At 42.3% G+C, this 26,873-nt stretch overlaps 1 protein-coding gene across 1 annotated transcript; it reads right to left on the reverse strand.

Moving 5' to 3' along the window:
- Positions 1-14,046: 14,046 nt before the first annotated feature.
- Positions 14,047-25,024, reverse strand: Optix (optix). Its single transcript, XM_017242092.3, has 4 exons — positions 23,960-25,024; positions 22,770-22,888; positions 22,277-22,526; positions 14,047-15,385 (listed from the first exon to the last, which is right to left on the reverse strand). Exons 1-4 carry the CDS (start codon positions 24,250-24,252, stop codon positions 14,602-14,604), a joined length of 1,446 nt encoding a protein of 481 aa, XP_017097581.2. The 5' UTR covers positions 24,253-25,024; the 3' UTR covers positions 14,047-14,601.
- Between the last annotated feature and the right edge of the window lie 1,849 nt (positions 25,025-26,873).

Here is a 26,873-nt window from a genome sequence, read left to right on the forward strand (position 1 = left end):
GTTGAAAACACCGGAATGAAATGAAAATGAAACCCATTGTTGTGTTTCGCAGTGTTTTGGAGTATTTGACGAGTTTTTGATTTTATTGTATTTATTTTTATTAATTATTATTATTTATTAGGTATTCATTATTTTTGTAAAATGTGATATTGAGATTGGACAAAAATTTCGAAAGATTTGCTTTTTATTTGCGTTTTTCTGGGCATTTTTGTTCAAAATCACAAGTTTTTGGCTGTTCATAAAAAAAAATCTTTTTCTTCTTTTGAAATAATCGTGGTGAAAAAATGTTTTTAATAACAGTTTCAATAACAGTCCAATTTTTTTGTTTTCCGGGAAAAAAAAGCTTTTTTTTTCGAACTTTCAATGTTTAAAATTTAACAGAACATTTTTTCAATTTTACAACACTTTTTCAATTTTTGAAATTTTCCAACTTTTTACTGGAAAAATAACAGTCAGAAAAAAAATGTTACTGATTGAGCCTTTTAACAGAGCTTTATTAACAGTTCGAACCGCTGTTGGTTAACAGAGGTCTGTTCTGGGAGAAAGCAGTGCAAATTGAACAGATGCAAGCAGTGCGTAGCTAAGCCGGCTATTGGCTAGTGGGAATCAGCCAATAAAAATCCATCGAATGGCACAGTGGTTAGAAAACCCACAATTTCGGAACAAAACTTCGACGCCGGCGCAATCTGTATTGTACATACTGATGTATATCTATGTGTCTCACTGACAAGGGGTTGATTACCAAAGATGAATGAATCAATTTTTTTTTTGGGAAAATAACAATATGTGAGGTCACATGATCAGCGTTTCTTGTCTGGCCCGACAAGCGTACAGATGTGCGTATATACGTATATATGGCAGCTTACCATATACTCCAATTAAAAGAAAGGCCACAATCAGGATAAACCACCCCAATTTTTTGAAACGATCAAGACAGAGAACATATATACATATATATTTATTTATTTAGTGTTAGAAAGAGACATCTAAGGTTGAATATCATATCATTGGCAACTATGGCACTGTAACCATTTGGCAATTTTCTTAATACCCTTCCAAGAGCCGGATTCCGATCCGGATTCCAAGCATATGCTCTGTTTTGCCACGATCCGGAATGTTTTCCTTTTTTTGGTTTTTGGGTTTCGGTTTTCGGCAATTTGTTTGCAGTTTTGTTTGCGATTTAGGGGATAATGCGCCATAAAGCCAAAAACACGATTGACTGAATACTCCCGGTCACCGACTAATCGGCCCAGAGGGAAAGAGAGAAGATATAGCTTGGCTGATCGGCTGAGTATAATGCCCGGCAAGTCCATTGTATACGCATCAATAGTCTTAATCGCAGCATCAATATTTACCCAGCGACAGACTCCGGAGTCCGGACTTTGACCAAAAACCCCGATTTCCGACTCCCGATTGCCGAGATCTCCCCGTCCCCGTCCCCGTTCCCGTCCCCGACGCTGATCCGGACAACAATGCGAGCAAATCCGCTGCCAGCGTTCCAATGAGGCGATTAACACCTAAATATGTGTGTCATTAGAGGCGACAAATGGAAAGCGTATTGACAGGCAGACAGAGGCGATGGCTTTGACATCCTCATCCTCATTTTCAGCTCAGAGAATGCCAGTGACTGCTGTCGACGACCCACACTGGAAGAAATTCTAAGGGTATAGATATAAATACCTTTATATTTAATAAATATTAAATAGTACGCCCATATCTGGTATATATTAAACTTCGAAAGAAGTAGAATATTTTCCTGTGATATTTTGGCATATTATTAATATGCCAATGACACATTGTACTTGATAGAGCTCTGGCTTCAAATACAATAGAATACATTTTTTTATGTTTTTAAATTTTTTGTGCTTTAATTTTATTTTATTGCATACCAGATATACATACATAAATTTGTTTTAAATAGGTTTGTCTTTTTTATTAGTTAACCTATTTAAATCTTCTTTAAAACTATTACTCTTTTTTTTTAGTGCCTTGGCACATATCAACCTTCTGTTCGGGTTGGTGTCGATAATGCGCGTGTTTTTATTTTCAAATACCGATAACTTGCCCTTAAGCCGATTTGGCAAACGTACACATATGCATTCTATATGCAGATGGGTTTTTAAATGGGGTTTGAGGTCGGAGCGACAAAGGTGAGGATTAAGGATCAATGACGTCACCAAGCAAAGACCACCAAAACAGTCTAAAAGATGGCCAACAAAAATGAGTTATTAAAATGAAACTCTAAGGGAGGTTTATAGAGTTTTTTAGAAATAATATTTTATATAAAAAGGTTCTTAAATTTAAATACTATTAGAACTCACATAATAAATCTCTGACATAACATAATATTATTTACAATTCCAATTATAGTTTTAAGCAATTATCTTGTTTATACACCAATTTAAAGCTAAAGCTTCAATCTGTTGAAAAATAATTATCGAAGAAATGATTATCAAATATTATCTATCCACTTCTGGCCGATCTCCCCCGCACCGTCCACTCAATTCCACACAAAATAACGAATCACACACGCTCCTCATGTCAGTGAGTTCAAATTACATTTAATTGTTGGACATTTTTCTATTTTTTTTGTTTTTTTTTATAGCGGGCGAGGGTTGATTGATGAAAATCCGCCACAAGGCCGGCTCTGGCTACGGATTCGAATCCGAAAATCCGTAGAGTGGAGAAGTGTAGTCGGGGCTTAATTTGTAAAAGAGATAACATTTACACGTCAAAAGCGTTAGTGGGGAATCCACACGAGATTCTTGGTGATGAGGGCGTTACTAACATGGTGGTAATGGTGGTGCCGGCTGAAATATTAGATGCTGATTCCGTTCAGTCCGGGGGTAAGTGAATTTGAATCTCAATTGAATTGCGAGTTTGGGTGAACTTTACGCTTGTCTGGTTGTTTTTTCTCCGGCCCAGCTCATCGCCCGAACCCAATTATCTTTCAATAAAAGGGGCATTCGCAGTGTATCCTCAAGTTACACACATCTGAAAATCCTCCCCCCCCCCCAGTTGGAAAAATGTTTATGTAACAGTCTTGTGTGTAAACTTGTTTGCCAAAAACCAACACCAAAAAAAAAAAAAGAGATCAGGAAAAAGCCAAAACTCATTTTATAGGGGTTGACTTGTAACGACTCTACTACTAGCGACCTTTTTCTCTTTTGGCCGGGCCGGCGTAACCCAAATCTGGCCTGCGGGCAAAACATCTTTATTAATTCATAATTCAATCGGGAATCACTGGGGAAGACAATGGATGGACGGATGGATAGTCCGGACTCCGGAGGGGTACTGCACATTTGCCAACATTATGGATTTAGATTCAACTTCAATTTTCCCTTCGGTTTTGTTTCAGTAATTTAATACGATTTTTTCAATCTCCGCGTTGCAAAGTGGAAAAGATTTCAATGGAAAAGCTCTTCTCTATTGGGCCAGACAGCCTCCATTTTCCAGCTGCCTCGTTTCTGAATGCAAGTCGAAAATTGGAATAGCAATTCAGTTTAATTAGCTCAAATGAATAGTCAGTCATTGGCCATTGGCCGGGCCGATTAACTTAATGCACTTTAAATTAAGTTTCACAATTGCAACTGCCACACAATGGGGCATAAGGATGTGGTTTTCTCTCAAATTACAGCCAAGATTATTGGATGTTGTAAGGTATGATTTTCCCCAGGAATTTATGGCATATTTCCTATAGATCCCCATGAACTATCAAGGGATATATCATCCATGTTTCTGCTGACATTGTGGCGATGCTATCGGGTGTGCCAAACCGTTTAGACACAGTTTCTGTAATCGGAATTGAAAAATCTAGCCGAGGGTTCCTTTTCCTCATGAATATTGTGAGCAGAGCATTTAATGCACTCCCAGCTTCGCTCTAATCCGTTCCAAAAATCTTCCAAAAAATCCATGCGGTCTGTGGGCTAGGACAACAATAACAATGCCAGCGGAAATGTTTTTCAGAATCAGAATCAGAGTTGGCTGAGTGCTTTTGTTAATCCAAATCCCTGGGACTGAGGACTGAGAACTGAGAACTGAAGGCTGAGGTCGGAGGTTGGAGGACGGAGGACTCTGTAGGCGAGTCTCTTTAGCACTGAGACCCAACCACAACTGCCACGCCCATCTCGCCCAGGATAAAGACATCATCTCGATAGAGAACTTCGGGTTACTTTGTTACTGTTTCCCAGTGGCTCTTGTGCCTTTTCAATGCTCTTATGAATTACGCATCGACGCCTTCTTTTACCTTCTTCTTTTTTTTTTTGTTGTGGAAAGTGAGCACCTTTCGTTCGAATTCGTGTCCAATTCCAGTTCCAATTCGGTATCCGAATTCGACTCCCCCTTATAGATACATAGATAGACAGTTGCACAGATACAGATACAGATACAAGGTATGCGGGACAAATCTCATTAGGGAGACAAAAAGGTAAAACGACTGAGACAGCGACTCATCTTTCATTTGGATTCCTGTACGAGTGCGACAATTAGTACGAGTGTCAAGTTATTCCTTAAACCCAATGGCGATGAATTCCATTAATGAAGTCCTGAAGGGTCCTCAGGTGCTCCACAGATACGCCCCCGGGCCGGAGAGTGGGTGGAAATACACAGGACCTCCACACAGAAAGTAATTGTATCAAGAGGCCTTATTTTTTGTAAAAGTCCCCTTCGAGTCCTGGGGTTAAAGGGTTAAAGTCTGAGCATGTGTAAAGTGTTTACCTTGCTCATTTATTGCCGCAAATATTGTGACAAAGTTCCAAAACCAAATGCCTCACAAATTATCATAATAAAGTTGAATTTATTGATTCGCCTTGTTGACTACAATTGTCTGAGCAGATGGGCGCAGATGGGCATTTCTCGGTTTTGTGTGGCTTCTGTTTGTTCAGGGAATTTGCATTCCGCACTCACACCCACAACCACACCAGTACGCCCACTGACCCACCACCCACCATCCATCCACCCACCCTATTCTAACCCACCCACCCACTAGCGAAGCCAACAATGCAACTCTTTTGGCCAAAAATTTATTCAAAGCGCGTTTGTCTATTTACAGTACATTTACGCACTTAATGATGGGGTTCGGTTGTCCCTGCTTCCCGGATCCCTGATCCCTGGTCCATGGTCCCTGGTCTCTCGACTCTGTTCCCTCCTTCATCAAGTCCCGTCTGGAAAAAGTGAGCAAATGTCAGTCAAAAGATTTAAAGATGTGCACGTTAAATGTTTTATATTGTGGTAAACGCTCGCTGTCTGAATGTGTTTGTTGTTCCTTTGTCAATAAGCTTTAGGTACGGTGGGATAAGTTGGGTTTTTTAAAACTTTTTGATTTTCAATTTATTCCATTAGGTTAAAGTACAAAAATATTTAGAAATATTGTTCCAATAAAAAAGGCAAGGGGGCTGGTTATGGAAGAGAAACTCTGTAAGATTGTTTAAAATACTATTCTCTCAGCTTGAAATGGTATGTATATTACTTATTTTTTTCAAATATTTACCATTAACATAGAACTTATTCAAATATGTATTTAAAAATACGGTCATGGCCCTAACTAAAAATATTAACATTACTGAAAAGATAGAGTTAAACATATTAAAATAGTATACCTATAATATTAAGTAGATCGAAAACTGGTAATGAGCTCCATATTTATTAAATAAGGCATTAAATAACCAAACACCTAATAGGGAAATATCATGTAGGCTTTACCCAAAAATTTTACTTCGTTTACATTTTATAGACCGCGTTCTACATTTTTTTAAAAAACATTTTATTGAATTATAGAGCCTAAATGGATTTTTTAACCCCAACGGCCTTGCCATCCTTATTTGAACTAATATGTTTCATAGCTTAAACAAACTCTTTCCATGTAATATTATTTAAACAAATAACCCTTGTCGCATGTCCAAATATTTTGTTCCACGACCATGAGTGGGCATTCCACTGTACCGGTCCTTTGTTCGTGGGAGTTGATGTTGAATAGCGATTGCCGAGTGAGCCGACCCATGGCATGAAATGAGGATGAAAACTCTGAACAAATTGACAAAAAAGCGACAGATAGAGATGGATGCATGGAGGGAAAGAGAGGCAGATAAACAAGCTCGGCCGGAGGGTGCATAAATTCAATTTGAAATATGTAAACCTTTCCACTGAGGCTTTTCATTCTGCGGTTAACCTAATTGAGTCGTCTTGTAAAATATGTAAATGCAACCACAACACCACGCTCCTGAAGGTTTGAGGTCCTGTGCCACAGCTCTGCTTCATGGCGTTGATAATTACCGAGCAACCCTCGTTGACAGAACACCAAATTTGGCGACAACGCATTAATTTGATAAAACAACAAACGGTGGCAATTTCCAGACGCATTCCAAATCAGTCAGTTAGTCAATATTCCGTCAAGACAAAAGGTGGTTAAAATTTGTGGACAAACTAATAGCATAGCTACCTTTTAATATTCAATCCCTCCCCTGTCGTCAAGTGTAAAATCAATTATTTGGCCCAAACGTTAAAGAGACGCGTCGCCAGCTAATTGGAAGACATATGGCTTTCGTCTATAGGCCCATTGATTCCCAATATGAGCACTACTAATACCCAAATAGTACCGACTCCAGACGACGCCAAAAAAATGGACAAAATTGGAGGGTTGTTGGTAGGAAACAGGGTCAAAAGTGTCACATCATGCATAATGATGACGGTGACGGTGTGTCGAGCCTAAAAATAAAAACATGAAATGGCCGAAAATGCTTGCAGTGAAAATTAACTGACAATGCGGCGTATACTTAATGCGCAGAGCGCCCCCAGAGATCCCCTCAGAGGCTACTGATAATTGCGCTTTCAAGTGTTTCTTTCGCTGACTGTCGGATGGTCTGACAACTTGCACATGGCTCTAACCCCTCCCTCTCCTGCCTTCTGTCTATCCCCTCCATCCCCAACAATCTTGCCCCAATCTCACCTTGTAATTTGAGCCGAAAATTTGTTGGAAAAAGGAAGCACTTATCCAACTAGTCAGTCAGTCATCCATCCACGTTTGGCCCATCAATCTGGGCAAGTGAGTCTGTGGCGCTAGCTGTGGCGCAGATTAGATCGCATATGCATACACTGAGAGAAGTTTTTGATGGTAAAGGATCCCTAGAAATAGTTAGTTTACAATATAAAGTAAATATTGTTCTTAAATAGGATTATATAATATTTTTATTGGCTATCTTGTTCTGAACTTTTATGTTAAAGCCTTTATTCAGGTTCGTTAAAAAAAAGTATAACATTCAAAAATTTTAAACAAAGAACAAAGAATTGTGAACCGACTGTCATATTTTATATGTGTAACTGGAAAGATTCTAAATTCCATATATATGTGAGGAGAGTTTTTAGCTCCACTCAGTTTTATTAAAGATAGTTAGGTGTATTAAATGTTACAGATTCTGATTCCTTATATTTTATAATTAAGATAATTTCTGCTGCTGCTTTCCGTCGTTCTCTCTGCTGTTGCTGCTTCCTCGATGCTGCCCTCTCGACGCTTTTCTTCTAAGTTGCCATACTGCTGATCTTCATACTGCTGCCATACTGCTGATTTTTAACACTGCTGCCATACTGCTGATTTTTAACACTGCTGCCATACTGCTGATTTTATACTGCTGCTGTTACATCTTCCACTCTCTTACATTCGGCCATTCCTGACTAGTCATCTGTCCCAGATGACCAAGCGTCTTCATTATCCTTTACATAACGCCACAGCTTCATGTGATCACAGCAGGTTGAAGTGTTACATGGGCCTTCTACATCCGCAGCCTTCCGCACTTCGTATCTGCCGTTCCTGTTAACTTTTGCTATTTCATACGGTCCAAGATACTCTCCAGCCAGCTTTTTCCCTGGAATAAACTGTGTCCGGCGTATAGCGACTAAGTCTCCAACTTTATAATTGACTTCTGGTTTACGTCTTAGGTCATAGTACTTTTTGTAGGCATCCTGTGCACGTTGAATTTCGATCTTTGCATCTTTTCTAAGTTGCTGCCGTTGCTCGTCGAAGTTTGAATACATCTCCTCATCTAGAAGCTGCAGAATACGATGGGTTGGATTATTGTTCATCTTCACACCAAACATTAGCTCAAATGGTGACTTCTTAGTAGAAGCATGTACGTGGGAATTAACAGCTCTCTGCACCTCAGGTACTGCCTTAAACCACTTGGCTGGATCATCTGCCGAAATCTTAGAAATAATCGACAATATCGTGCGATTCACCCTTTCGATCTGACCATTTCCGCGGGGAACTCCAGTTGTGCTTAAAACGTGTTCAATACCGTTTTCTTTCATGTAATCTGCAAACAAGTTGGCTGTGAAAGCAGAACCTCTGTCTGAAACTATCCGCACTGGGTTGCCAAAAATTTCGGACCAAGTCTTAACCTTCTTCAGCGTTTCCTCGCAGCTTGCAGTCTTTGTAGGAAAAAGCCATATAAACTTTGTGAATGAGTCCACCATCGCAAATATGTATTTATATTGTTTTCCAGTGGCATCCATGGGACCCAGATGATCAACATGCAGCGTGTGAAGGGGTTGATCACCTTTATCGATACAGTTTAAAAAGCCTTCTTTCTTGCCAAGTTTCTTGTTAAAAATTATGCATCTTACACAATTGTTTACCACATGCTGAACTTTTTGCTCCAAATGAGGAATCCAATAGGATTGTTGAATAGTATGTAGAGTTTTTTGTAGTGCAAAGTGGCCTGCATTATGGGCGTCAACAATGACTTCTTTTTCCATCGCTTTCGGGACTACGAGGAGATCGTTACCATTCACCTCCTTATAGACAAGTGAAGCTTTTATCTTGTACCCCTCGTATGGGCGGCTTTTGAGAATTTCCACAATTGCTTTCAGCATATCATCTTTTCTTTGAGCGTTTTTGATGCGTGCTGTGATCTCTAAGGAGACAAGCATAACCCGATCAGGATAGCGACTCAGGCAGTCAACATGCTTTAATCGTTCTCCAGGACGATGTTCCACTGTAAAAACGAAATCCTGTAGATAAACAATCCACTGCGTGACTGCTCTTGGTATATCCGCCTTCTGTAGAGTTTGTTTAAAAGCGACACAATCCGTTATCAGCTTAAACGGCGATCCCAGCAGATAATGTCTGAATTTTTGTACCGCTAGATACACGGCTTTGGCTTCCAGGATATAACTGTGCTGGCGGGACTCAGCTCCTGTTGTCTTCTTGCTCCAATACTGGATAGGGTGAAGTTTGTCATCGAACCACTGCATTAATACCGCTGCAAATCCGTCTTTTGATGCGTCTGTATGTAACTCAGTTTTAGCTCCTCTGGTGTACAATTTCAAAACGGGTTCCTTTGTCAACGCATCCTTCAAACTCTGGAACGCGTTCATCTGAGGCTCAGCCATTTGGAAACGAACATCTTTGCGCAGCAGGTCAGTTAACGGGCGTGCAATTTGCGAATAATTCTGAATAAATTTTCTGAAAAATCCCGTCAGCCCCAGAAAAGCTTGGACTGCTCTGACGTTTTTCGGCACCGAAAATTTGCTGACCGCTGCAGTCTTCTCTTGTCCAGGCCACAGGTTTCCGTCTTCAATGTTGTGGCCCAAGAAGTAAATTCTTCTCTGCAAGAAGTGACATTTTCGCCACTTGATCTTCAGGCCAAACGCCCCAGCTCTTTTAAAGACGAGTGCCATCTTTTGCAAACATTGCTCTGCAGTCTCGGCGTGGATTATTATATCATCCATATATAAATCGAGTATGTCCTTGTTCATCAGCTCCTGAAATACGTAATTAACGTAGCGAATGAATACAGCTGGCGAATTCCGAAATCCAAACGGTGTTCTATTGAATTCGTACAATCCGGATTTGGTTATAAACGCTGTAAATTTCTTGCTCTCTTCCTCAATGGCAACGTGGAAGAAACCATTCTCCAAGTCCATCACGGTAAAGTATCGCGCTTTTTGCAGCTTTTGAAGTACGTCCTCTATAACAGGGACAGGAAAACAATCTCTCAATACCATCGAGTTCAGCTTACGAAAATCAACGCAAACACGGTGTGTGCCATCCTTTTTTTTTACCAGCACCAGACGGCTAGCAAAGTTTGATGTAGATGGGCGTATAATTCCAGCAGATAGCCATTCTACGATCTGCTGTTCGACATCCTGTTGTTCGGCAATCGCAAATCGACTCGGAGATTGACGAAATGGGATAATCTCACCATCTGGGACAATTCGCAGCTTGACTGGAACCTCTGCTACTGAATCCACCGCCTTGTAGTTCTTGATCAGCATCGATACTTCCTTTTTAAACTGCGTAGGAACATCGATTTCATCATTTGTATTAACAATACTATAAATACTCATCTCATTCGGTTCCTCACAAGCTTTCTTCCCATGCGGGGAAGAAAACTTGTATCCCTCTGGCGACAGCGAAAGATTGAACTTTGAAACAAAATCGAATCCAAGCAATGCGTCATACTCCATATTTTCATCCTCTACAACAACGAACTTGTGTTGGGTTATCTCGTGATCTACTGCAACCTCAGCAAAAAAGCATCCCTCTGGGTACGTGATCTTCTTTCCTAGTCCGCGGAGCGTCGATGTACATCTCTCCAAGAAGACATTTGGGATTTTGTTAAAGATGAACTTTCTCAATATAGATACATCAGCTCCAGTATCCACTAGGCACTCCACTTCGACGTCGTTGATGATGACCTTTTTCATCCGTCTTCCGCTGCGCACAACTTGGACACCAGCAGCTGACCTAGGGCAATCTCTAGACATGTGTCCTTCTTTGTTGCAACTGAAGCATTTCGTGGCGGCTTTGCAATCCTTGCGAAGATGATCAGCTGATCCACAATTAAAACAGTAGCTCTTTCGGTCGTTGAACTCGTACTGTTTTTTTTGATTCGGCGTCCATTTTGCATCGTTCAGCTGGAACGGCTTGAAGCTCTTTTCGTTGACGCGTTCAAATACGTCATATTGCTCCTGCAGCTCTTTGAAAGACTTGCAATTGTACAGGGTGTATTTGAAGTCACTCCTTAAGTTCAGGCCGTCTACTATGTAGCGGATTACAGAACTTGCATCGATGCTGCCAAGTGCTGCAATCTTTCTCATCTGAAGAATATATTCGTGAAATGATTCCTGCTTGCGTTTCTTGCGATCCCGAAGCTGCTCGTGAAGATCTGCACTGCATACGTATTGACGACTAAACTCTGCCTGCAGCAACATCCGCATCTCTGTGTATTGGTGTACGTAAGTCGAATCCAAAAACAATTTAGCCGTTTTCGTCATTTTGGCACGTGCCTGTACATACATCTGCTTTAAGTTCAAATCGTAAGCTTCAGCATTCAGCTCGAAATTGTCAAACCAATTCTTGACCGGCATGGATTCACCGTCAAACTCCGGAATTATTTTCGCGAAACTTTCCGCTGTAACTGAGCAACGGCTATTTTGTTCATCTGCTCCCATTTTTAATGCCATAAGCTGAACAAGATCCTGCAGCGTTTTTGTGTTTTCGGCGATCGAACAGCTTGCAATTGCCTCAGCTGCGACATTTGTTCCTCCACTCGATTCCACGGGATTCTGTACGTTGCTTTGTGTTTTAGTCACACTTGCTTCGACGAGACTCTGCACGTAGCTCTTTGTCTCACTCATATTTTTTTCTCCACTTGCTTCAACGTTTCTCTCCGGCTCAATCATTTTCCGATTTTTATCTGCTGCGGCAACTGATCTTGTGTAGTACGGCTGTTTTCCTTTCGCAATTGGTATTCTAGAAGTCTCCTGCTGTCTGGACTTTTCACTCATTTGCTCTCATTCCCTTTTGTGATCCAACTTCTTCACTTTTAAAGACTTTTCGGGACGGCGTCACTTTGTAATTTTCTGGTTAGGACGAGCCCCCAAATGTGAGGAGAGTTTTTAGCTCCACTCAGTTTTATTAAAGATAGTTAGGTGTATTAAATGTTACAGATTCTGATTCCTTATATTTTATAATTAAGATAATTTCTGCTGCTGCTTTCCGTCGTTCTCTCTGCTGTTGCTGCTTCCTCGATGCTGCCCTCTCGACGCTTTTCTTCTAAGTTGCCATACTGCTGATCTTCATACTGCTGCCATACTGCTGATTTTTAACACTGCTGCCATACTGCTGATTTTTAACACTGCTGCCATACTGCTGATTTTATACTGCTGCTGTTACATCTTCCACTCTCTTACATATATATATATATATAATGCAGTCTGTTCCCAGGGCACATCGGAGACTTTTGAGCCCATAATGACGATGATGTGGTGCATTTGTGTGAGTGACAGTGACGCGTCACTTTTTCATCTCCCTCGGTTTTGTTTTTGGTGAGAGGTTTCGGTTTTGGTCTTCTTTGCGGCTGTGGATATACTATATAGATATATACATATACCTACCTACATACTATATATGTAAGTAGATGCAGTGTTTGCCCACAGCATTGGATATTTTCATAAGGCAGCTAAGTAAACCACTCAAGTAGGACATGGCAAGGCCGGACATGTCATCGTTGGCGCCATCCGCCGACGCCGACGCCATCGTCTTCCAGTTTCCAGTTCGTCTTCGGCTGGATGGGATGGGATGAGATGAGATGGAGAGGCGATCATCGTGGATATTGTTGTTCTTTCCCTTCCAACTTGACTTGGCTTTCCGATGACTTCTGGCTGACGGAGTCACCGTCGTCCGTTCTCCGACTCCTGGCCGGTGTTTACACAGAAATTGATATTTTATTTCAAAATATCAACAACGATCAGGAGGCCTGGAGGAGTGGGTGGGGGGCAGATCAACAATAACAGCAGTGGGAGCAACATTAGCAGCAGATGAATGTATCTGGTAGTTAGTGTAGAATCTACACTGTAGATCGGAAAAAGAGAAAGGAAATTTTCCCTATCCTGTTGCAGGTTTCGGGAGTATTTGCTTAGGCTTGGGGTCTGTATTTGCCAAAGGGAAAGCTGCTTATGATAGCCAACAAAGGTGGATCTACTATACATATATTCCTCAAGATCAATAGCCCTTAGCTCCATTTTTAATGGATATGTAAATGTTTTGAAGATAGATGGTCATGTCAAGACCAAGATATTCGACCAAAATGCCATCATTTAAGAATCTTTCAACTCAACATTTCAGTAGTTTTCCCTCTGTTTCGGAAAAGAAATACAAGGACTTCAATCAGTAAACGAAAAGATAGATTTCAAAGGTATAACATTCGCAGATCGGACAACTACGGAAAACATTTTGTTTTATGAATGAGAAATACTTTTAGAGGCTTTTGTTTAAGAAATGGTTCTTTAAGTCCAGGATTTTCATTCAAAAAAATGCATCTCATAACCATACATTTTTTTCCCTATATATTACTAGCGATCTAAGGATGCTATACCGTACCAATCTTATCATTTTACTATCATATAATTTCCCTTTTCCCATATATGTTTAACATAAAATTAAGCCACCAAATAGTCATATTTTTTAATAGTCATAATAGTCTTTTTTGAGAATACTTTTCAAAAACTTTAAACTTTTTGTCAATTTGCAGGTTAAGATATATAAAAGCCCCGTTTCAGAGATGCCATTATTATTACTAATCAAAATTATTACTAACAAGATTCTATTATATCCTAGGATATTATTATTCATAACTTGGCTTACATGAGTTCTTTCTGGAAAGGTTATACCTTCTTGAATGTTATGTTTCTTTAAGTACTATCACTTCCAATCATAGCTTGGAAGAATAAAATCAGACCCTTTTTGCTCAACTTTTCAAAGAGATAATAAATGGTTAAACATTACTGAAATATGGCTTAAGAAAGTTTCCAAAATTTGTATTCTCACCAATTTATATATGTATTTTCTGAAAATTATCTATGAAAATCCCTCATCCCCCATCTAAATAGACACAAACCTAAAATTCAGAATGTTTAAGTTCCCCTACAATTTATCTTTTATTCTAAAAGGCATGTCACTTTCGTTAAAATAGTTTGAGGCTATTTTTCAAGCCTAATAGCCTAAATAGTTATCAAGAGACTTAAAAGAAATAAAACACTTTTGGGTAATGATTCAAATTCTTAACTGTCATTCGGTTCGTTTTTTATTGCAATCTAAATGTATACGTAAGCTCTATGATTTGCATACTTAAACTCTATTTACAAATACGTACACACACACAAAATTAGAATGAAAACGTATCGAATTCAAAATCTCAGTTTCGGGATTTTAGCTTTATTTTCTATATATCTCAATTTTTTTCGACTTAAATGGCTATCTTTGAAGAGTGAGTGTGCGATGTTGCCTTTAATTTTTAATTTTTGAATTTTTTTTTGCATTTTCTTATATTCTTTCTTGTATTTTTGTTTTTCATTCTCGAATTTTTGTTTTTTTTTTGCTGCTGCTGTGGATAACGGTAAAGGTAATTATGGATCATGATATATATAGGAAACAGTTCCGATCTGGCTGGGATATTAGGCGTAACTACATCTAACTTAGAATTACAATTGAAACAATCTGAATAGCTGGGCCTTAGTGCTTCGGGTTGCGTCGGGATACTCTGGGTTTCTCTTTAAAGGATGCTCTTTTTGGGGTTATATAATATAGACACCTCAGACCCGCTGATATCATGTGATCTCCGGGGCACTGTGCTTCAGCTCCGGGGACGTGGAGAAGGGACGATGCAGCAGCAACTGTCCGCTGTGGTGGTAGCCGGTCGTGGTCGCCACGGACGGTGGCACGCCACCCGAAACAGCCGCCGCCACTGCCGTCGAGTTGAGTTTCTCCGGCGAGTTGATGCGCAACTTGGGCGGCGGGTGCGACGGCGGCACGCACTCCACGCTGTAGGCCGCCGCGTACGCCGGATGATGCAGTCCCGCTCCGCCGGATCCGCCGTTTAGGGCCAAGGGTTGGGGCAGCTGCGGATGCGGTCGCAGGACAATCGGCTGGATGGGGAACTGCTGCGACATCTCCTTCAGGTTGCTGAAGCTCTGCAGATAGCACCCGGCACTGAACAGGCTGGTGGCCGCGTCCAGCTTGAAGGGCGGCAGACAGCCCGCGGCTGTCAACGGAGGACCTCCGGTCGGAGGTCCGGCTCCAGGACCCGCTCCATAGCCCGTCGGCAAGTGGGGAGGTGTCGGCGTAGGCGAGGCCAGGGGCAGCGACAGGGGCAGAGGCAGGGAGCCGCTCAAGTCCCGCGGCTTGTCGTCGTCCACGCTCAGGCTCTCCTCGCGGTCGTTGGCGCCGTTGGAGGTGCTGCCGGGACTGTGTTGCAGTTGCAGGCTGCTCGGCACTGGCGAGTGCGTTCCCAGGGAGATGTCCGAGTCGGAGCTGTCCGACGGAGTGGGTGATGCGGCTCCGTCCGCCCGCCGGCGGCAGCCCAAGCCGGAGCTATTCTGGTTATGTTGGATGCTAGAAGAAATAGACAAGTAAAAAGGTTAGTAAGTCATTCTGGACATTTTTGCTTAGCTTCTAAGGATGGCTATATCTTGGATCCTTCAAGGGAATATCTTAGTAATTTATTTTAACTATTTTTGGAATATTGGGATTAAATAACTATTTCTAAATTTTATAGTAACCTCAATTTATAATCCTGGTAGTTAATATATCCTTTTGAAGGTCTATCTGAAACTCATCATACCCAATCTTAAAAACACTTTAAAATCACACCCTTCCTATGCCAATTAAAATCTTATAAAAGTCTTCTAAATTAAAGAGAAAAACACCATATTATAGCCAATAAAAATCAGAAGACAAACAAAATCAATAATAGACTGGGAAACCTCTAATGATCAAATCTTGTATAGAATTCGATCGGTTCTCAAGGCTTTTCCACCATTTATGTACGTTCACTGCACAGTTGCAGCCTGCAGGGGAGCATTTTCCGCGTGTTGCAAGCATGCAACATGAAGCCATCAAGACTTTGGCAGCGGCATCGTTAATTAGTCGATGTTGCAGCAGTGGCTGGAGCGGTTAAACGCCCATTAAGGCGTACCATTTGTCGCTGCCCCGAAGCGGCAGGGGGTCAAAAGGAGCCGGAGACGGAGCAGGAGCAGGAGCAGGAGTAGGGGCGGCGCAGTGCAAGACTGACCATAAATCTGACACAACTTTCACACATGCTTAAGATAAATTGTCTGTGGCCAAAACAAAAGGCCAGAAGATGACTTGATTAGCCGCCATGGATTTAACACCGGCAGCGAGAAGGGGAGAGATTCTCTAGAGGAGTGTGAGGGAGAGCGAGAAGAGTATGGATGGAATGGATAGAGGGCGGAGGAGCATTCTCATATACATCATCATTTGCCATCACGCCATGACTCCTGCAATGTCATAATTATCGGTTAGGATTCGCTCTTGCTGCAACTTGCTGCAATTTGTTGCCTCCATGCCTCCATCTCCTCTGGATCCTGGTGGGGCTCGTGTTGTGTGATTAATGGTTGCGGGAGCAGAGACACCACAAAGTACCGCCAGTACCAGAGCCACCTTCGGTTCATCTCGGCTGGAGCTGGAGCTGCGAAATGTATCTGCGGCTACCTTTTGTCTTTTTCGCCTTTCGAAGGGAGAACATTAAATCGTTTAGTTGCCTAATGTGCCAACTTGATGGATCACTCGGCGGCCTGATGAATTGTTGGCGACTACCCGCTGCTGGGATACTACTCCCGAAAAGGGCCTACCGATTAGAAAGGTTTTACGGCTTTATTTCTTTATTTTTTTGGTAATTGGAACCGCCTAACTATGGGAATGTTTAGAAGCAGTCCGTGTGCGGTGGGTCTTTCGAGCGAAACTTTAGCCTGAAACGGTGGCTTCTCGGGCTGAATCCTTTACTGGAATCATAGCTATACCCATATATTATGACATTCTCAAAAAAAAGGGGGCTTTGGATTGGCCTGGTCATATTACACAGGTTAGAAGTTTATCATTTTTTTATCCAATCAAGATTATTTCTAGAGCTTTTACTTGTCTTTTTACTGAGTACTTTTATGATGAGGTTAGGACATTACAAAAGGATTTCCAACGAAAACGATCAAACAAATTCTATCATTAACCTGCTTAAATATAAGAAACATTTCACCGAGAACCTTTTTTTTATGCTCGAAATCGGTAGATTGTAATACTATCTTCCTTTCAGGAACAAAAAAATCTCTACCATAGCTTCTGGTAGCCTGATTTTTGGCACGGGCGACTCAAGGCCATTTTTACACTTGAATGGATTGGCCGGACTGGACTTGGCACGCTCGGCTTGAGCCAAGAAACTGAAAACTTGGCTATATGCTTGGCTTGGAATATGTACGTATTTTCCACACAATTGACTTGGCAGCTATGGCAAGGACAAGGGCAAAGGGTTTACTGAAATCCGATACCCCGTGGCACCTAACCTAACCGAAATGACACGTATGTAATTACCCGGCTGGACATACATATCCACCTTTTGAATATATGTAGGTATATCTCACCAATATGGTATAGTCAAAAGGGCAAAGTAACCCGAGATGCATTGAAATGTCGCTTAATCGGCTCATGTCAGAAGATGGAGATTCCGATTCGAATCGAATCGAAATCGAAGTGAAACCCATTCAGGCTGCAAAAGAATGCCTGGCCGTAACATGATCCGCTACTAGACCAACAAAAGATGCTTTTCCCTTAAATATGGCTTAAAGTAAAATCAGCTAGATGGATAAATCAATGAACCGGGCAGGTAATACGACGAAATCAACGACAAAATCAGGCAGAAAATTGCATCGCAACCCACTTTTCAGTAAATTGTGTCAATTCTCAAAAATTGTATTCCGTAAATTGTGTAAATATTTGGACAGGCATGAGCAGTTAACAGGGCAAAAGCAAAAAAAAAAATAAGAGCAGTCCTCTGAGAGTCCCCCGAGAGGGTTCCTAAATGCAATCAACATTTATTTTATATTTATTCCTTTTACACAATTTTTTATAGTCCTGCGATCTCTGTTGACAGACGGGATTTAAATTCGCTGCCTCGAATGGCATTTGAATATTTTCAACCCTCGGGGTGTTGGATGGAGGATGGAGGATGGAGGACGGAGGTGCTGCTGCTTGTCCGCTTATTTGTCGAGCTTCTTTCACTTGTCAATTGAACAAAGGCCACATCCGGTGTTGCTTGTGCCCATCCATCCAACAATACCCATACCCAATACCCAATCGAATCCCATTCCCATTCAATCCAATCCATCGATGAAGAGTCATCCGACTGCCGATGATGACTCGAGTCTGACTTCTTATTAATTTCTTTAATACACTTTCTATGGGGCATTGAAGTGTCCGACATTGAAGCTACACTGGGAAAACCTTTGAGTTCTCCAATATTTAATCAATTTGATGAGATCCTTCTCCCGCAAAGATTTCTTCGAGTGCAGACCTGAAGCTACAATTCTCCCTGAAGAGTTGCTTGTATATTTTTCTCACAAGCCACCGAAAACGGTAGTTGGTGTTGTGCAAACAGCGTCGAGTGGTCAGAGTCCGAGCTTCCAGCTCTCAGCTCCCATCTCTTAGTTCCCAGTTCCCATCTTGCAGCTCCCTCGAAATCACATCTCCCGGCCATGGGCAATGGGGCATGGGTATGGGTACTTATGGGACTCAAGTGGCCTGTCCGAGCTCTCCGACAAGTGGGCCCTCCGCTCCGATTCGGATATTGGACCAGTATTGGTGGGGGTTTTTGGGAATATATCTTTTCGCTTCTGAATCGACCATTCTTCATTAGAATTCTGGGAGCTGCTGCTGGGAAATCGATGAGCAGAGAACCCCTTCAAACCTTAGTGCCAGCTTCTTGGTCTCCATATGTATCTCTATATGCCCAGGCGGGCCGAGTGCGTGTTTGTTATTTTGATTGATAATTGACATTTACAACATATTTGTTGTGTTTATTGTGCTCGAACTTTATTACACTTCACCCGGGAATACATGGGCTATTCGATTCCCATTAACGAAATGTTCGTACATTTGTGATTTCTGTGTTTTCGGTGTTTCTGGGGTGTTCTGGGGTAACTGCCCACTGTGCCCCTAATTTGGACATCGTTTCGAGGCTCGAGACGGTCTGAATATATAGTACACTTGGATACATGTGTTTTTATGTGATGGATGTGGGCGAATCTCATCTCCAGTGGCTGTCCACGAGCCACGCATTTCGCTAGCCGTTCGCCGGGTAATTCACGCAATAAAACCATCGGCGGGCGGCTGATTCGGCGATTTGGCCAAGAGTCTCGTATCTTGTATCGCTCGTGTCGTGCACCGTCAAGTGGCAATTGTAATTGATCAAAATCAAGCCTCAAGCCGGAGTCTCGGCTTAATGAATTTGCACAATAGAAGTTTCTACCCAAGCGATTTGTTTTCTCTAATGGTTTCCCTCTTGAAAGGCGGTCGTATGACTCAGATTTTGTTAAACAGAAAACTTTACATCATCTTTGGGGTCTCAGGGGAAGTTTTAATTAATTAATGAGATAATATATGAATGTGTCTTTAAAGGTCTTATCGATAATGCCTTGTAGAAGCAATTAAACAACTATAAAATATAGTTTCTACTCATAGTTTTGATGAAAATAAAAATTCATTTCATTTAAATATTTTTTTGCTTACTCGACAAACCTATTACAATCCTAGATGGTAATTAGAATTAAAAAAATAACTAAATTTTTAAATGCAACTCTCAGATTCCAAGCAATAAACCAAAAACCCAGATATATAGTAGATAAGAAATAGAAACGATACCCTAACTCAACTCCCTCCATGAGATTCCTCAGAATCACAATCAGGGAAAAATGGTGATGACTCGGGAGAATCGGGAGGAAACAGCTACCCATTCATATTGCCTTGTCAGAGAATTCCTCTATAATGTGCGGTAATCTTGATTTTGAATATCTTCCAACTGCAACAACAACAGCATTTGTGGCAGCCCCTTGTGCACTCCATTTGCAATGGCCACTTGGCGGTTGGTTCGGTTTTGGTTTGGTTCGGCTCGGTGGTAGTCGGAGGCATCAGAGCATGACAAGTTTACAGCGCCAAGTTTCCGCCGTAATGACTGAAGTCGAGTTTAGTGGAGTCGATCAATCTCCGATGTCTTAATTACTCAATTCGGGAGCGGGAAACGCTCGTCCACGGCCTTTCTCCGCCGCCAGTTGGCGAGTTCCCCAGGCACCAGCCTTTCTAATAGAGTGGAGCTGTGCATTTGATTGATTTACCATCTCGACCGGAGCCACATCGCAAAAAAAAAGCCATGGATATGAAAAAAAAGATACATATAACCCAACAACCGTTTGACATCGCGGCTCCTTCTGCCTTCACGATCTCGTTTCACAGCTCCAGCTGCCTTTAGTTTACCTCGCAGTTGCTCCAGAATGGGGTATATTCGATGGTATAAGCTTGGGGGCTTTCAAGTCGAACACTTTTGGCCTGAAGACCTTAATTTTCAATACTATGCTTTAACGCTTTATGGTATATTTTATTTAAAAATTAACATTAGCTATTATAGAAAAGGTATCCGGTTTTTTTTTTCCAAATAAAATCCTATAATTTTCTTAAAATTAAAAGAACAGATATTGGAATTGGTTGAGGGTGTTTAGATGCCTGCCCTGTTTCTTACAAAAATTGCGTTTTCTCTAAAAATTGAGAAGAGGCAAAAGCCTCTGAAAGTAAAGGGTAAGACCTCTTCGTTCAAGTTCATCTCAAAAGTTCTTTCATAATTTCGTTGAGACTTGATGCCCGTCTGCTGCCCCGCGTTCGTACAAGTGCAGTAGCAAAAATGTTAACAATTTTTCAGCGCACAATGCTTGAACAGTCAGCGCCTGTTGGGGTCTGGTTTTGGACCCCGGTTAGAATGGTCTGAACCCCCCTTTAGACCGCCTATCCCCTGTGCCTGTACCGAGGGCAGTGCCACCGCCACTGTCTGCCGCCTGGCGCTGTCGAAGTTGGTCTGGTCTGGTCTGGTCTGGCGGGGGGAAAAATATATGTATATGCCAGTATATGAACGGCTTTTAATTTCATATTTTTATTCTTTTTCTATATGGGCATATAGCACATATTTGTGCATACACTCGTGAGCCTTTTTGTCTCATCTGGGTAGGCTTTTGCCGCCTTGGCTGGTTCTGCTGCTTAATAACACGATGACTACACGAAACCTCGAAAAACTCGAAGCTGGAAGCTCTAAACTCGAAACTCCAAACTCGAATACAGTTTGGATGGATGGATCGAGTGCGGATGGAGTTGTAATGGCCGCGTATCCGTGGCTCGGCTTGTAAAGCCAACAAAATAATCGCCATCATTTTAACTAATGACCCCGCTTGCATCTGGTTTTTTATATAGTATTCCGTTTTTTTTGAATTTTTTTTTTATTTTGGCTATAGCGCCAAGCTTTGTGCAGATTCATTCAATTTGGCGAAGGCAAGGCGAAGAGACTCTCCGGGCTCCTAACTTAATAAACACGGGGATCGTTTTGGATCGAAAATGGTTTTGGCATCGAATGGGATGTGAGATCTCTCAGCTTGCCAGGTTTCCAAGGAATGCCAAATGTTGTCTCGATTTCTTTTACTTTTCCTTTTTTTTCCATCTTGTTCATCTCTTGGTCTTTTTTCGAGCAGGTAGAACTTGAAATATTTGCGCATCTGCAGGAGCAGCCAAACACTTGAGTGGACTACGATTTGGGGCTCCAGACTGCTGATTTCTTGCAGTGTCATTCCACTTAACTTGCCTTCTTTCACTTCGAGCGGGGATCTTCTTCATTTAAACTTCGCGCGAATTGGTCGAGTTTTAACTCCACTCTCCTCCACCATACCATATATACATTATATATGAATATTTTGCAAGCCAGCGGTTGCACCTTTCCTGGTGAAGCATGAGCTGCGTTTACACTGTCATCATAATCATTATTATGTTCATCATTATGAGCACCATTCATACCCATAAACCAACGACAGCCTCAGCCTCAGCCAGAGCCAGAGCCACATCCACATCGTCATCGTCGGCGGTCAGTTTAATGTGGCCAAAAAGCAAAGACCGCAACAAACATCAGAAATCGAGAACGCTTCACTGGGTGCCGCCACCGCTGCTGCCACAGATCGGCACGGATCAATGAAATGGAAACGCTCCTGTGCAACTGTGCCCCTCCCCCCAACTCCACATCCTCCCACTCCGGCGGCGGTGGAGGAGGACGATGATGGTATCGCCTTACAGACTCCACAGCACAGACCCCAGTGTCCCCAGCCCAGTCCAGATCCGATCGAGTTACTTCTTCTAGCTAGCTGGATTCTGGGATACCCAATCTAATAACCAATAATTGTGGCATGAACTCACCGATTCTTGGCAGCAGCTGCCCGATCCCGCTGGCGGCGATTCTTGAACCAGTTGCCCACTTGCGTGGGATTCAGGCCAGTGGCCTTGGCCAGTTCCCGTTTCTTGGTGGGATTCGGATAGGGATCCTGTAGGTACCATTCGCGCAGTAGGCTACGCGTCCGCTCCTTGAAGCAGTGCGTCTTCTGTTCCCCGTCCCAAATGGTGGGCGGCAGGGGGAACTTTTTGCGCACCCGATACTTGTCAACGGGGCCTGAAAAGATAGGATTTTTAGGGATTAAGGATTAAGTTACAAAAGACTTAAGATAATTTTTATAGCTTACAAGTTTTTAAGTTTAAGATTTAATGAGATTTTGAAATTATATCAAAGTATTTCAAATATTAAATAGAGTTGTGGTTCAGTAACTCAAATATTAAGTATACGCACTGTGGTATATTCCTTTTGGATTATCTCATATCTCTTAAGCTTTCTTTAGTTAGTGATTTAGTTACTTACCTAGTGACCGACCACGTAGCTTTTCCGCCTCTATATAGTGGGCCTCCAGCCACATGGCCTGCAGTTTTCCATAGGATGCTTTCGTAAACTTATGATTCTCTATTATTGCATAAAGTTCCCTGAAAAGAAACAAAGTCAGATCGCAGCCGAAGTCGAAATCGAACATTTAATCCAATAGATCGAAAGGGGAAGTGACAGAGTGCTGGTGAGACTTCAACCCCTTTAAGGGGATTTTGGGACGGCCCGCTGTGAAAGCCATCACCCCCATACCCCCGGGCGACGCGACGGGAGTCCTGAGACCCGCCATATGTATTTTGAAACAATTTCATAAGCATTTATTGGCGTCACTGGTGCTGACAGCTCGCTTGAGTACGTCAAATGATTTTAATTGGAAGTCGTTTATTTACCAAGTCAAAGCAATCAAATCACTTGCAGCGACAGATCCGACCGTATATGCATATTCCATATACCATATACCATATAGCAGATACCAAATACCATATATTATATTTTATTGGGACATTGATTGATTGTACTCGAATTACATGGCTGCAGTTAGATTCATTTGATTTGCAAAAGATGAAATGCAAAAACCTGATGCAGCCGTTTATAGTCATATTGACTGCTGGAACCGATCGGATAATTGTCAATATCAATTGCCGGGGGACCTGTTTGCCTACTTCGAAACAAGTTAAATGACTGTCGTGTCTAGAGCCAAAGAGAGATCCCAAGGCTAAAACCCCCCGCGGAAACCCCCAAAAAAAAAAGCTAATCTTCCTTTGTGAAAGCTTATTGCGAAATATTTCGATTTGAATGAATTGTTTCCGGTTGTCTTAGATCCTCAAGTGTAATGTGAGATGATATATGGCGACGGAAGCCGAAACATCAGACTCCAACCAAAATGAGAATAAGACCCCGATCCCATCCTGCTGGGGAAGCTATTGTTCGGTCGGTGTTTTATTAATCAAGCCTGCTCCACTTGGCTTTGGATGGCCAGCCAGTTCTTTAATTAGTAAATTAATTCCATTGTTTATTAATTTAGACGTAAGCTGCATTGTGTTCTCATTAAGCTGTCGTGGAAAACTATCGAATAACCGGAGGGGTTAATCAGCGCACACTGTCATTCGATCTTTCGGGGATTTTAGAATGTTTTTTTTGTTTTTAATGTTTTTTATCCTTTGGAATCCTACCTGAAGTTGCCCACATGATAGGCGACCACTGCTCGGGCCCGAAGCACTGCCTCACAGTTGAGGATCTCGTGCATGTTGGGCAGGGCCACCGGCAGGCTCCACAGGAAGCGGGCGAGGCGCTCAATGTCGCCGGAATCCTCGAGCGTTTTGCACACGATCTCCACCTGGGCGGCGGAGAAGGCCAGCGTGGGCACGGCCAGGATGGGGCTGGGTGCTATAATCTGATGGTGCGTGGGCGAGAAGCTCCCTGACGGCGGCCCAGAGGGTTTGCCCTCCGTCGGTCCAACGGCCATTTTATTCGTTGAATCCACTGTGAACAAATTGGCATACTATTCTCCACCGGAACGAAGCAATCTTGCTGGGCACACTAGACTTGAATGTCAGTCACTGTTTTCTTATCCTTTTATACTTTCGATTTGAATTGGTATATCCTTTTTAAAACTTTATTCACAAGCACTTGGGTAGATAGGTACTTTGGATATGATTAACACTTCACACACGCATTGAATGGCGGGATTAATTAGACCGATTCCGATTCCGTTTCAGTTTTTTTTATGATTCTGTGTCGGAGGATTCCTTGTCACAGTTTCAGGATGAGGTGGCCACCAATACCGTTTCGAATGGCGTACGAATCCAAATGATTGCCAATGAGCCAGCTCATGAATGCGATACCCGGTGCCCGGACCGCAAGTGGAGCTGCTGCTCCCAAAAGGGGTGGGGCTCGGTCTGGGCTCGGTTTGGTGGGGTGGGGGTTATACGTGGATGGCCGTGCTATGGATACAACCGATCCGATCCGATACGATGCGATGCGATGCGATCCGATCCGGTACGGATACAGTACGGTATGGTGTGGTATAGGTAACGCTTTCCGACGACCGAGAGCGCGAGAACCAACCAAACGACCAACCGAACGGGCAAAAAATACGTCAAATAATGGTCTTGTAACTGAGCTGCCCACTATGCGACGGGAATGGATGGCATGGAACTATAGTTATAAGCGGCAACAGCACCAGCACCAGCAGCAGCAGCAGAGGCAGTAGCAGCAGCAGCAGCACAACAATGACGCGCCACAGATACAGATACTCTGGCAGGCAGCTACGGCTGCTACTGCTACCGCCTGCCTGCCTGCCTGCCAGCTGCAGATACAGATACAGCTACAGCCACAGCTACAGATACAGATACAGATACAGATACGGATACAAGGGGCAGACACAGATACAGATATGGAAACAGAAACGAGCTGCCACCAATACCAACCAACAACCAGTTTGCCGCACACACAGATACAGATACAAACACAGATACGAAAACAGCTACAGATACGGATACTGAAACACCACCGGGCCGGGCCAGGCCGCCAGGGCTTTGGTGTCGGGGTGGGCGTGGTTCCTGCCAGTCTGCCAGTACGGCCATCTCCCTCTAGCCCAGCCGCCCTGCCATTTGTGTGCGACCGAGATGGTCGTCAGTTGGTGGTGTCAAGGTGGTGTTGGTGGTGGCGGCGTCGACATGGGTTACGTTTAAATGAATTGTACATAAAACCCTACACACACACAGGCAGAACTTATACAGTTGCAGTTTCAGGACAACAACAGGGTCCACAATAGGAGTGCCAGGGGCGAATCTGGAGGGTAGGAGTGGGGCAGGCAGGCAGCTCTGATATTGATAAAGAAATCAAATAAAACAACCCAACGGAGCCTGTCAGCCAGTTGAGCTACCCAGGCAGCGGCACAGTGTGGCAAGATCGGGTTTATTACATTGTATATGTGGGGAAATTATCATCAATTAGCATTCAGACATTGAGAATACCTGGTTTTATATAACGAAACTTTTATTATACTTTTGGGAATAAAAAATACAAATCGAATGTGATATATCAGGCTATTAATGGTATAATTCTTGATAGATTCTATATAGAATATGATATGATACTATATATCTTTACTTTGATTTAGAATTTTAGAATTTAGACTTTAGAAATGAGTATTATATTTCAAGAATTTTAACAACATTTAAAATATTTCTGCTGAGGTTAGAAGAATTCCTCTTCTTAGAGGAAGAAGGTTAGAAGAAGCCTCTGCTGAGGCTATTAGAAAGAATTTAAAAATAAAATATATCTTAAGCCGCCTATATAAATAATAAACTGATGGTTCTATAAATTTAATTTTTCAAAAACTTTAAAGACGTCTTATTTTGAAGATATATTTTTATAAAATGGTTCCAATAAGGAAAAGAGACCCCTTTTAAACTCTAAGTAGCTTATGTTAACAAGTCTTTTTGGATAAGTATTTGGCACAAAATTAGTGTTTTCCTAATAAATTATTTATAAACCTACAGACTTTAATTTTTGAAGTATTTAAACAACACTTTGTTGCATTCATTTCGCGCCACAGTAACCAAAGCATATTGTGCAAGTGTAGAAAAATGTTTGACACCATGTGGTCTGGCAAGCCATGTCCTTATGCCAGGACGACGTTCAAAGCCTTCCTGCTCCGAGTACACACACAAATATATAAATATATATATAGATGTATGTATGTATGTATAACCAAAAGGCAAAATCACGTTTTCATTTTGGCAAAAAGGGGAGCTTTTGATTATGGCCGCCGAATAAGGGAAATAATCACGAGCAAAGTTTTTATTGTGGCGCTGTCAGTGTTGGATTTGGCTCCTGCTCCTGGTGCTTCATCATCGTCAACCGCCCACCCCCTCACCGGCTTGTCTTGCCTCCCTTTGCCCCACGGACGGGAGCCGGAAATATCCAGCGAGGGGGTGGCGGCACGGAAGGTGAGCTGCGGGGCAGGGAGAGAACACGCTAATGTATCGTTCGCGCTTTGTCCGGACTCCGGAGTGTTAACAGATTAGTTGTTTACATGCCACAAGTAAATGAGTTTTCAAAATGTAGCCGCCGCCGGGC

Source organism: Drosophila bipectinata, chromosome 2R, assembly GCF_030179905.1.
Source record: "Drosophila bipectinata strain 14024-0381.07 chromosome 2R, DbipHiC1v2, whole genome shotgun sequence".
Taxonomy (NCBI): Eukaryota; Metazoa; Arthropoda; class Insecta; order Diptera; family Drosophilidae; genus Drosophila; species Drosophila bipectinata.